This window comes from Dipodomys ordii, unplaced genomic scaffold (assembly GCF_000151885.1).
Source record: "Dipodomys ordii isolate 6190 unplaced genomic scaffold, Dord_2.0 Scaffold156, whole genome shotgun sequence".
Classification (NCBI taxonomy): domain Eukaryota; kingdom Metazoa; phylum Chordata; class Mammalia; order Rodentia; family Heteromyidae; genus Dipodomys; species Dipodomys ordii.
The window spans coordinates 755,190-767,394 of NW_012267372.1; the positions used below are offsets into that span (position 1 = coordinate 755,190).

Genomic DNA, 12,205 nt, shown 5'->3' on the forward strand with positions numbered 1-12,205 from the left:
GTGGTAGAGTGCTAGCCTTGAGCTGAAGAGCTGAGGGACAGCGCCCAGGCCCAGAGTTCAGGCCCCACGACCGGACCCAAAAAAAAAAAAGAGATGAAAACACCCCCTTATCCCAAATGGTAGAAATAAATATATTTGGTAGTTATACATTTAAAAAAAAAAGCCGGATGCCAGTGGCTCACGCCTGTCATCCTAGCTCTTCAGGAGGCTGAGATCTGAGGTTCATGGTTCAAAGCCAGCCTGGACAGGAAAGTCCATGAGACTCTTACCTCGAATGAACCACCAGAAAACCAGAAGTGGCGCTGTAGCTCAAGTGGTAGAGTGCTCGCCTTGAGCTGAAGAGCTGAGAGACAGCGCCCAGGCCCAGAGTTCAAGCCCCACAACCTACCAAAAAAAAAAGTCTCAATGCAGCCAGGCTCCAGTTGGCACGCCTGTCATCCTAGCTATTCAGGATCTGAGGATCTCGGTTCAAAGTCAGCCTAGGCAGAGCCAGGCGGCGGTGGCTCACGCCTGTCAGGAGGCTGAGATCTGAGGATCACAGTTCAAAGTCAGCCCCGGCAGGAAAGTCTGTGAAACTCTTATCTCCAATAAACCACCAGAAAACCGGAAGTGGCGCTGTGGCTCAGGTAGTAGAACGTTCACCTTGAGTTGAGGGACAGTGCTCAAGCCAGCCCAGAGTTCAAGCCCTACAACCGACCAAGAAAAAAAAAGTCTCAATGTACTTTCCTACCCCAGCTGGCTTTGAACTGTAATCCTCAGATTTTAGCCTCTTGTAGGTGGACTCTGTGCACAGGTGTCTGGGGCCCTTTATAATTATGACCTGACCTGGCAAGAACCTTGTGAGACTCAGAAGATCCAGTTGAGGATACACAGTAACAATTACAGAAACAGAAACAAGCATGAGTCACTGGTGCCTGGCTCAAAGATTTTTTTTTTTTTTTGTCGGTCCTGGGGCTTGAACTCTGGGCCTGGGCGCTGTCCCTCAGCTCTTCAGTTCAAGGCGAGCGCTCTACCACTTGAGCTACAGCACCACTTCCGGTTTTCTAGTGTTTTTATTGGAGATAGGAATCTCATGGTCTTTCCTGCCCGGGCTGGCTTTGAACTGCGATCCTCAGATCTCAACCTCCTGAGTAGCTAGGATTACAGGCGTGAGCCACCAGCGCCCGGCTCAAGGATGTTTTACTACAGTTTTGTGTGTGTGTTGGTACTGGGGTTTTTTAACTCAGGGCCTCACACTTGAGTCTCCTTGGTTACTCAGTCTGACTTTTGTTGATGAAGTACTAACAGGGTTTTGGGGATTTTTCTGCCCTGGCTAACTTCAAACAATGATCCTCCAGCTCCCAGCCTCCTGAGTAGCTAGGATTACAGTCAATTGGGTACTGTGCCTGACTTAAATGCATTTTTTTTTCCTGCTGGTCCTGGGGCCTGAACTCAGGGCCTGGATGTTGTACCTGAGCTTTCTTTGCTCAAAGGCTAGTGCTCTACCACTTGAGCTGCAGCCTCACTTCCAGTTTTTGGGTGGTTAATTGGAGATAAGAAACTCATAGGGACTTTTCTGTCAGGGTTATCTTTGAGCTACAATCCTCAGATTTCAGCCTCACTCCAGCTCCTGGCTGCAATGAATTTTTGACTTTAAGATTTTGGATTTACAGTGAGCTTACAGGAGATGACCCCATAGTAAATGGAGAAATATTAACCCACACTGCAGATACTGTGTGTGATCCTGCCTCAAACACGGTTCATGAAAGTCTTCCCCGATACTCAGGAGGCCTTAGGTAGGAGGACTGAGATCTGAGGACAATCTTGGGTAAAAAAGTTACGTCTAACTGGGCTCTGGTAGCTGACAGCTGTAATGCTAACCACTCTGAAGGCTGAGATCTGAGGATGGAGATTCAAGACCAGCCTGGGTAGATAAGCCCGAGGAGACTCTGATCTCCGATGAACCATCAAAAAGCTGCAAGTGGAACTATTGTTCAAGTGGTAGAGCCCCACCCTTCTGTAAAAAAGGGACAGTGCCTTGTCCCTGAGCTCAAGGCACAGACAGACAAACACACAGACACATACAGACAGACAGACAGACACACACACACACGATGTCTTCATTGGCCCTAAGGGGTCTCTTTTCCCCTGATCTTTCTTCTCCCCCCCCCCATCAAGCGTCTGTGAACACCCCCAAGTGCTGTTTTCTGGGCTGAAACAGAAAAAACATCCCCTAAGTAAACACCCAGCGCCCCCAGGCCGGCGGGTGGGCGTGGCCTGGGCAGGGGCGGGGGCGGCCTCCAGGAGTAAACAGTAGGGCTGGTCAGTTTCTTGTCCATTTCACCTCCGGCTCTCCAGCGCTTTCCCCGGTGGCTGCAGGGAGGAAGAGGGCTTACCTGAAGAGGTGTGTCTTTCTCCCCAAGACTGGAGCGGGAGGAAGTCCAGCCCCGGCCAAACAACAAGACTCCTAGAACAAAACAATTAATTAAGGGTGAGGTGGGGGTGTGTGGAGAGGCAAATAATGGAAAAAGAAAGAAGACAGACTGACCACAGAATCTGGGCGTCTGCCAATCACAGGTGCAATTGTTAAGGGGGGAGCGGGGTTGCCATGAACCTTGAAGGTCTTGTCTATCCTTGGGTCTCAGACACAGTGACCAGCACTGAGCCACTGGGGCCAGGCTCTGCTGTACACTGCATGTGTCCCTTCCTCCTCCAACCGAAGGCCACCTTGGCTTCCTATTGAGCTCTTGGCCCAGAGAGATCCTCCCCTCCATCATGGTCTTCTACAACAGAAAGCAGCCTCTGCTTCTTGTAGACCTCCACTCTGTGGGCCTCTATTCCTTCAGTCTCTTATCTTCTTGAGGAGGTCCACTGATGGAAGGCTGTGGGAAACTGAGGCACCCTGGAAGTGGATAACCCCTACCTTTCCCATTGGCCTTTACCTTCCTAGTCCCTTCTAAGCTTGTCTGCTTTCTCTTGAGCCAGTGGAGTCCCAGGGTCAGTGGGAGGGTATCTGAGACACTATCTAGAAACTTCCCTGAAGCCTCCCAGGCCAACCATATGGATTTGTCAGCCCTTCTCCCTACCTCTCTAACCTTCCCTTTCGTTTGTCTGCATGATGGGACTTTTCTAATGGCTTATTTCCCACCCTCCTACCTCCAGTGTTCCTTCTGGAACACAGGACCTTTGCACATGCTAGGTGACTACTCAGCCTACATGGTCTTAATGATCATGGTTCATGAGAATGCCCCAGGGACTAGGCTCTACGGTTGGGGGCTTTGTCACCACAAGCACAGTCCCTGAGGCTGGGGTACATATTGATGTCATCTTCAAGTAACAGTTGAGGAGACTGAGGCTGGGAGAGGTTAAGTCCCCAGGTCACAGCTACTTGCTCAAGCAGGTAGTTAGGTCAGGTTTGAACTCCAGTCTGAGTGGATTTATAGCCCACTCACTGCCAAGGTCCTCTGCCCCTTGTAACAATTCCCTGGAGGGCTGTGGGCGTTTCCATTCCAACTCTGCCATGGCTGTGTGACCCTGAGGACATTCCTAACCTCTCTGAGCTGCCTGTCTTTCTCAAGTGGATAGAAGTGACCATTGGGTACAGATGATGTTTATCAAGTGCTGGGAACCACAGTACTTGTACCAGTCGGGCTCTTTGGTCTGGGATTGAGGCTGTTTAACTCAGTGGTTGATTTAAAAAAAAAAAAAAAACTTGGGCTGGGAAGGTGGCTCAGTGGTAGAGCACTTGCCTTGCATGCATGAGGCCCTGGGTTCGATTCCTCAGCACCACATAAGCAAAAAGAAAAAAACGGAATTGGTGCTGTGGCTCAAGTGGTAGAGCGCTAGCCTTGAGCTGAAGAGCTGAGGGACAGCGCCCAGGCCCAGAGTTCAGGCCCCACGACTGGACCTCAAAAAAAAAAAAAAAAACTTAAGGAGCTGAGTGCTAGTGGCTCACGCCTGTCATCCTCACTACTTAGGAGACTAAGATCTGAGGATCACAGTTCAAAGCCAGCCCTTGGCAGAAAAATCTATGAAATGCTGTATCGCCAATGAACCACCAGAAAACTGGAAGGCGCTCAGGGACAGAGCCTAGGCCTTGAGTTCAAGCCCTACAATGGACCAAAACCAAAACAATACAAACAAACATAAAACAAGGGCTCCATCACACACACACACACACACACATTTTTTTTAAGAACCTCTTTTTTTTTTTTTCCATCATGGGTCTTGAACTCTGGGCCTGGGTGTTGTCCCTCAGCTTCTCAGCTCAAGGAGAGTGCTCTACTACTTGAGCTACTGCGACACTCCTGGTTTTCCATGTGGTTTATTGGAGATAAAGAATCTCACAGACTTTCCTGTCCAGGCTAGCTTTGAACTGCAATCCTCAGATCTCAGCCTCCTGAGTAGCTAGGATTACAGGCGTGAGCCATCGACCTTAGGAAAGTTTAAGGAGGGCTTGCTTTGGTCCTACAGAACCCATTTCTGCCACTTGCCAGCTGTGTGCCACTGGGCAGGTCTCTGTTTCTGAAGCTGCTGCTCATCTCTAAAATGGGAACAGATCTGTTTCCCCCGTGTTACATTGTGGTGAGGAATCGATCAGATCCGGCAGGTAACTGGCTCAGGAGTGTAGACAGAGCAGTCCCTGCGGTCTTGGAGAAAGGGAGAGTAAGGAGAACATGAGGGGCAGAATTACCGGCTTGGGTCTAAGTTGAGCAGAGGGGAAACTGAGGCGTAGAGAGTAGAGGGCTGGAAGGCCCTCCTCCCTCCTCCTCTCTGTGGGAGATTAGAATCCCGTGAGGTTTCTGGTCTGGGAGTGGGCACTTTAAATCCTAAGCTCCACCTTTTACTTAGAAGGGTCTTTGGAGTATAAAAGGGATGCAGCCCCCCTCTGCTCCACAGAAACACCTGCTGCTCCTGCGCTCCAGCCCCTGTCTCTTCCTCCCACCAGGCCCATCGCCAGCCTCTTCATGGATCTTCCGGCCTTCGACATGTGGAAGGATTACCTCAACCTCAGCCAGGTTGTCCTGGAACTGGTTCAACAGCATCGGAGCTCCAAGCTGGAGGTCCAGGAGGAGGAGGAGGCCAAGGAGTCAAGACCCCAGCTGCGGCCCAAGCAAGATCAGGGGCCAGGGGCCTGTGCAGAGTTGCCCACTCTGTGTAACTTTTGCAAACACAACGGAGAATCGCGCCATGTCTACACGTCCCACCAGCTGAAGACCCGGGAGGGCACCGTGGTGTGCCCCATCCTGAGGCACTACGTGTGTCCCCTGTGCGGGGCCACTGGGGGCCAGGCGCACACGCTCAAGTACTGTCCCCTAAACGGCAATGAGCAGTCACTCTATCGGCGAAGTGGACGCAACTCAGCGGGCCGCAAAGTCAAACGCTGAGGGTTGGGCTAGTTGCCTACCACCACCCCTTCATTCCCCCCCACACCCCGATCTTCCTTGTTCTAAGTTCCAAACCCCTCTCTTCTGCCATCTGTCACCTTACCCTGGATCTCCAGCCCCCCGCCTCCATCTTGACTGGGTACTGGAATGCTGGAGGCTGCAGACAGCCAGGCCAGTCTGTCCATTACCCTGTGGATCATGTACAACCCCCCCCTCCGGGGATTCCCTCTGGCCTCATGCTTCATGGATCTTCAGCCTTTTGGGGGACCCCACTGCTGGTGACACTTCATACTACTCCTGAGCATCCATGGCTTAGGGAGTGGTGGCGATCATTGATTCCTAAGCCAGATGGGACGACCCCTTCCCCTCCCACCCAGGAATTTGGACACGATGATGACCCTCATCCCTTGCCTCTTTGAACTTGCAAGATGACAGCCTGGTTTGAAGTCTTCCGCCATCTTCACGATCACCTGTGGACCTTCATTTCTCCCCTGCCCCTGGCGCGTGGCCATCTGTCAGGAACTGGGAAGGAGGACAAAAGGGACCTTGAAGAAGGGTGGCATGGCTTCGCAGAGCACCTCTGGGTGAGCTGACCTCCCCCCTCCCCCTGTTCCCTCCTTGTTAGTTGTTCTGTACATTTTCATTGCCATTTCACTCCTCTCCAAAATCCAAGCCACCCAGGGGGCCTTCTCCCCGGGGGTGAGGGGCGCTGCGTCTCTGCATCGCGACCAGCTCTTCAATCGTGGTAGCTTGTACTTAAACCAGCCAAGTTTCAACTGGCAAGGTTCACTCGGTGCAGCTGCTTAGGTTTTATGTGAGGGGCAAAGAAGAGCCTCAAGTCTTGATTTTTGTTTTGTTTGGTGCTCAGGGCTGAGCCGGCCAAAAATAAAGAGCCTTTTGAGTTGTCCTTTGAGGCCTGTCTGTTTGTCTATCCTTACCTGGTCCAGCCCTTGGAAGCTGGCTGAGGATACAGGGATTGCCGTAAGAGTTCCTAAGTCCTAGGAAGTGGGAGGCCAGGCAGGATGAGGTCTGTGTTACCTGTGGACTGGATCTGATGTTCATTGGTCTCCTGTCTGGGGTTCTACTCTGAGAGACAGCTTCCTCCATTATTTATTTTGTTGGTCTTGAGGCTTGAATTCATGGCCTGGGCACTGTCCCTTAGCTTTCTGCTCCAGGCTAGCACTCTACCACTTTGAGCCATAGCTCTACTTCTGGCTTCTTTTTTTTTTTCTGTTGGTCCTGGGACTTGAACTCTGGGCCTGAGCACTGTTCCTCAGCTCTTCAGCTCAAGGCGAGCGCTCTACCACTTGAGCTATAGCGCCACTTCCAGTTTTCTGGTGGTTTATTTAAGAGTCTCATGGACTTTCCTGCTCGGGCTGGCTTTGAACCGTGATCCTCAGATCTCAGCCTCCTGCGTAGCTAGGATGACAGGAGACAGGAGCCACAAGTTCTAGGCTGCTCTTTTGTTTGAGACAAGGTCTCTACATATGGGGCTGGGAAGGTGGCTCAGAGGTACAGTGCTTGACTAGCATGCATGAGGCCCTAGGTTGGATTCCTCAGCACCACATATACAGAAAAAGCCAGAAGAGGGCACAATGGCTCAAGTGGTAGAGCGCTAGCCTTGAGCTGAAGAGCTGAGGGGCAGCACCCAGACCCAGAGTTCAAGCTCCAGGGGAAAAAAAAGATCTACCTATGTAGTCATGCTGGCTGGAACGCTGTTTGTAGCTCAGGCTAGCCTCAAGCAGTCAATCCTCCTGCCTTAGCCTCCCAAGTGCTGAGACTATAGGTGTGAACTTCCACATCAGCTTAAGACCTCTTATCTAGGGATGGAGGTGTAACTCAGGAGGTATAATTCATGCTTGTCCAGCTAGCATGAGGCCCTGGGTTCAATCTCTAATACTGAAAGAGGTGAAATACCTCTTTGCTGGTGGCTCATGAGTATAATCCTAGCTACCATCATGACTGAGAGCTGAGAATCGCAGTTTGAAGCCAGCTGGAGTGGGAAAATCTATGATACTCTTATCTCTAATTAACCACCAAAAAGCCCGAAATGGAGGGGGGGAAAAAAGCTCAAGGACAGCAAAAGGCCCTGAGTTCAAACCCCAGAACTACCTCTTTCCCCCCCCCAAAAAAAAACAACCTCTTTTTGTTTTGTTTTTGCTGGTTGTGGGGCCTGAATTCTGGGCCTGGGCGCTGTCCCTCAGCTCTTCAGCTCAAGGCAAGCGCTCTACCACTTGAGCCATTGTGCCCACTTCCGGCTTTTTCTGCTTATGTGGTGCTGAGGAATCGAACCCAGGGCCTCATGCATGCAAGGCAAGCGCTCTACCACCAAGTCACCTTCCCAGCCTCCCACCTCTTTTTTTTAATCCATACTTGTTCCCTAAGCATTCTTTTCTGGTTGTGCAGAATTATATGTCATCTGTCCATTGAAAGCTTCTAAACTGAAAACAAAAAAAAAAAACTCCTAAACTTTTTTTGTGCCAGTCCTGGGGCTTGAACTCAGGGCCTGGGCACTATTGAGCTCCTTTTGCTCAAGGCTAGCGCTCTACCACTTGAGCCACAGCGCCACTTCCAGCTTTTTTTTTTCTTCCTGCTTATGTGGTGCTGAGGAATCAAACCCAGGGCCTCATGCCCGCAAAGCAAGCTCTCTACTACTGAGCCACCTTCCCAGCCTACACTTCTGGCTTTTTCTGCTTATGTGGTAGGTACTGAAGAATCAAACCCAGGGCTTCATACATGCTAGGCAAGCACTCTACCATTGAGTCACATTCCCAGCCTGCTTAAACTTTTTTTTTTTTTCAGTCATGGGGCCTGAATTCTGGGCCTGGGCACTGTACCTTAGCTCTTCAGCTCAAGGCTAGCACTTGAACCCTAGCACCACTTCCTGCTTTTTTCTGCTTATGTGGTGCTGAGGGTTAGAACCCAGGGCCTCATGCATGCAAGGCAAGCCCTCTACCACTGAGCCCCCCAAAAAAAAACTTTTGTCTAAAATCCTAGTTAGGAGGCTGAGATCTGAAGATCACGGTTCAAAGCCAGCTTGAGCTGTGAGACTGTTACCTCCAAATAACCTATTAAAAGCTGGAGATGAAGGTGTGGCTTAAGTGGTAAAGCACCAGCCTCCAGCAAAGAAGCCAATTAGAGCTCAAGGCCATGAGTTTTAGGGTCCTATTGCATATTCTCTCTCTCTCTCTCTCTGTTCTGAAATCCCAACTCAAATATTTGTGCTTGCTTAATAGGAACGTAAGTTTGGGTAAATTTGAACTGACCCTTCTGTAGCCCAGATCTGTCAGCTCTATCCTTTTCTTTTTTTTGGTCGTGGGGCTTGAACTCTGGACCTGGGCGCTGTCCCTCAGCTCTTCAGCTCAAGGCAAGAACTCTACCACTTGAACCACGAGTACACTTCTGGTTTTCTGAGTGGTTCATGTGAGATCAGAGTCTCATGGACTTTCCTGCCTGGGCTGGCTTTGAACCACGATCCTCGGATCTCAGCCTCCTAAGTAGCTAGGCTCACAGGCCTGAGCCACCAGCGGCCCTGCTCAGCTCTATCCTTTACATTAATCAGGACAATGGCACGCAGTCATCCCCCATCCTTTTCCTTCCTCTCACATCTCATATTCTGAGGCAGGACCCTGATGGTAGACACCACTTTCTAGCCTAAACTATTTGACAATTCTTCACTAAGCAATCATTTTCCACCCACACTCCCCCCCACCAAGTCAGTTCTGTCAAGTAATGCCCCTCCCCCCGAATTCCATTTAAGCCAGAATCAGAGGACATCCTTCTCCACTCAGGGCTCATGCTCATGCAGAATGGTGGTGCTGCGCAGTCTCACTCCCAGTGCTCCAGGCCAAAGTGCCCTCACCATCTCCTTAATTCCCGTCCCCTGAATTCAGTAGGGACTGCGCATGCGCCGACCTCCTTCAATTCAGACACTATCTTCTCAGAGAGGCTTCTAGTAGTCACCCAGGCCAGAACTCTGGGCCTGGGTGCTGTCCCTCAGCTCTTCAGCTCAAGGCTAACACTCTACCACTTGAGCCACAGCGCCACTTCTGGCTTTTTTCTTTTTGCTTATGTGAGGCTGAGGAATTGAACTCAGGGCCTCATGCATGCAAGGCAAGCGCTCTACCACTGAGCCACCTTCCCAGCCCCAAAGATAAAGGAATTGGGGGCGCAGATAACTCAGAGTTCCATTGTCAGTAACAGGAGGGGGGGATAAAACAGAACCCTCTAGGGGCTGGGAAGGTGGCTCAGTGGTAGAGCGCTTGCCTTGCATGCATGAGGCCCTGAGTTCGATTCCTCAGCACCACATAAGCAAAAAGGAAAAAGCCAGAAGTGGCGCTGTGGCTCAAGTGGTAGAGCACTACCCTTGAGCTGAAGAGCTGAGGGACAGAGCCCAGACCCAGAGTTCAGGCCCCACAACCGGACCCCAAAAAAAAAACACAGAACCCTCTAACTCAGTAATATGACATACACGCACAAGTAAGTTTTTTTGTTTTTGTCAGTCATGGGGCTTGACCTCTGGGCCTGGGCGCTGTCCCTCAGCTCTTCAGTTCAAGGCTAGCACTCTACCACTTGAGCCACAGCGCCACGTCCGGTTTTCTGGTGGTTTATCAAAGGTAAGAGTCTCATGGACTTTTCTGCTCTGGCTGGCTTTGAACTGCGATTCTCAGATCTAAGCCTCCTGAGTAAATAGGATGAGAGGCGTCAGTCACCGGCACCCGCTGATAGGGAGTTTTTATCTTTCACATTAATTGCACCTGGCTGTTCGCGGAGGGAAGCGCAGGCGAACGAATACCCTTCTGGAAGGATGTCTGCCAACACATTTTGGAGCAGACTTCACTCCACCGTACTGCCAGCCATCTCACCTAACTGGTGTTCTAGATTCATGCCTGCTACATGCTTTCACTTAAAACTGGGCTGGAGTCGAGTGCCGGTGGCTCACACCTGTCATCCTAGTTACTCAGGAGGCTGAGATCTGAGAATGGCGGTTCAAAGCCAGATCCGGCAGGAAAGTCCGTGAGACTCTTATCTCCAATAAACCACTACAAAACCGGAAGTGGCACTGTGGCTCAAGCGGTAGAGCACTCGCCTTGAGCTGAAGAGCTCAGGGACAGCGCCCAGGCCCAGAGTTCAAGCCCCAAAACTGGGCTGGAGCCCGGATCACAGCCCCTACTCCATCGCGGAGTCATGATGTAAAGGAGTGGAGAGAGACCTCCAAGTGATGGGGAGGTTGGAGGTTGCTATGGTTACTGCATCTGCCTGGGGCGAAGTATCCCCAAGTCGCCCCGCCTCAGCCGGAGGAGATAGTTCCCAATCGCCCCAGTGCAGGGGCGAGTATGGGAGGCGGCGGCCAAGTTTTCCTTTGCCCCCCCCCAGGCGCCCACGCAGTTGTCATGGAGACACTGCTTTTCCCTCCCCACCACCATCGAGTTTCTCTCCCTTTTCCCTCAGCCGGAAAGCTTTTGCGTGGAGGGCAGCGTGGGCACGCCGCTCGGTCCCAGCGCGCTCTCTAGCATCTCTCCGGCATCTGTGCCAGCGCCGGGATGCAGCCCTGGGTACCACTTTCCGCGGGCGAGCGCGGGTGCGCATGCGCAAAGCTCCGGCCTCGCGCGCGCAAGCACCGTTGCGGCGTCGGGTTGCTGGGCGGGTGTTGGAGGAGCAGAGGGGGAGTGGGAAGGGAGAGAAACGGGAGCCGCGCTACGTTTGCGGCTGCGCGGCCGCGGCCTGCAGGGGGAAACCCGAGGAGGGCAGTTCCGCGCCTGCGCCCTGGTTACAAACTGGGCTGGAAACCCGGGCTGGAAGGGCGTCGAGAGGGGGGGCTGGCGCCGCCTGCGCATGCGCCTTGGCTCTTGGGCGGCGGGAGGGGAGGGGGCGGGGCCCCGGGAGGGGAGGGGAGGGCAGGGGAGACGGCGGGAGGGGGGGGGGGGGAGGGAAGAGGCCGCAGAAGCCCGAGCCCTGACCCACCGGCAGGCGGGGGCTGCGGCGGCGCCGGTGAGTGACCTGTCCCGGTTCCCACCCTCCGAGACCCTCCCTCCTCCCGGAGTCCCCGAGAGAGCCTCCGCTGGCCTCCCCGGCTCCCGCGCCCTCTCCCCGCCCCCCCCGTTATCTCCGGAGCGCCCCGGAATGCCTGGCCATCCCAGCGCCCCCACGTTCCCCGCAGACCCGACTCCCTAGCATCTCTCGGCCCCTGCCGTGTCTCTGTCACTGGGAGCCCCCGTGTCTCCCCCCTCTCCGGGCTCCTCACGTCGATCGCACGGCGCCCCACCGTCCCCGACCCCGGGCGCCCCTGGCCTCGGGCTCCCCCCCTTCGTGCGGCATGCTCTCCCCTGATCTCCACGTTTCCTCGGCTCCCGGGACACCCCTCCCCACCCTCCCTCCCTCTCCGGCCCCCTCCCCGTGTCCCCGTTCTCCTCTAACTCTGCAGACACCTCCTGTCTTTCCACTTTTCCTTCTTTCCCTCCACATTCTCCCTCACCCCCGTTTCCCTCCGCTTGGAGAGGCCCGTGCGGCTATTTGGCGCCACTGAATCCCTTCCCTGGGGACCCAGGGAGGGGGGACGTCCCCCCCGAACCCCACCTCCGCCAGTGCCCCGGGGGACCCAGAACCACGTCCCCCGACAGTGTCCGGGTGGGCCCCCTGAATCCCGGCCACGCCGTGCCGGAGGGGGGGACCCCGAACTCCACCCCTGCTAGTGCATGGGGAGGACCCCAGCTCCGTCCGCGCCCGTGCCCTGCTGGATCTCCTGGATCCTCATCCCACCCGCACACGATGGGTGGGGGGTCCCGGGACTACCCCATACCCTGCCCCTGCCAGTGGGGGACCCCTGCCCCGCCCCCACC

The 12,205-nt window shown here is 53.6% G+C and overlaps 2 protein-coding genes and 1 long non-coding RNA gene across 3 annotated transcripts in view; 2 read left to right on the forward strand and 1 right to left on the reverse strand.

The window, feature by feature from the left end:
• LOC105998068 overlaps positions 1–2,444 on the reverse strand; it is a 19,681-nt gene extending 17,237 nt beyond the window's left edge. Inside the window, exon 1 of the long non-coding RNA XR_001175669.1 lies at positions 2,376–2,444. This is a non-coding gene — a long non-coding RNA (uncharacterized LOC105998068). The remainder of the gene's footprint in view (positions 1–2,375) is intronic.
• Positions 2,445–4,946: 2,502 nt separating this feature from the next.
• Positions 4,947–5,366, forward strand: Nanos2 (nanos homolog 2 (Drosophila)). Its single transcript, XM_013032679.1, has one exon. The coding sequence runs from the start codon at positions 4,947–4,949 to the stop codon at positions 5,364–5,366; it is 420 nt and encodes a 139-aa protein (XP_012888133.1).
• Positions 5,367–10,953: 5,587 nt separating this feature from the next.
• Mypop (Myb-related transcription factor, partner of profilin) overlaps positions 10,954–12,205 on the forward strand; it is a 5,739-nt gene continuing 4,487 nt past the window's right edge. The window contains exons 1-2 of the mRNA XM_013032583.1: positions 10,954–11,121; positions 11,914–11,960. Coding sequence (XP_012888037.1) covers positions 10,954–11,121; positions 11,914–11,960 — 215 coding nt within the window. The remainder of the gene's footprint in view (positions 11,122–11,913; positions 11,961–12,205) is intronic.

What these genes read in the sequence shown, in the direction of transcription:
- Nanos2 (XM_013032679.1), top strand. Translation starts at nt 4,947, where the DNA reads ATGGATCTTCCGGCCTTCGACATGTGGAAGGATTACCTCAACCTCAGC.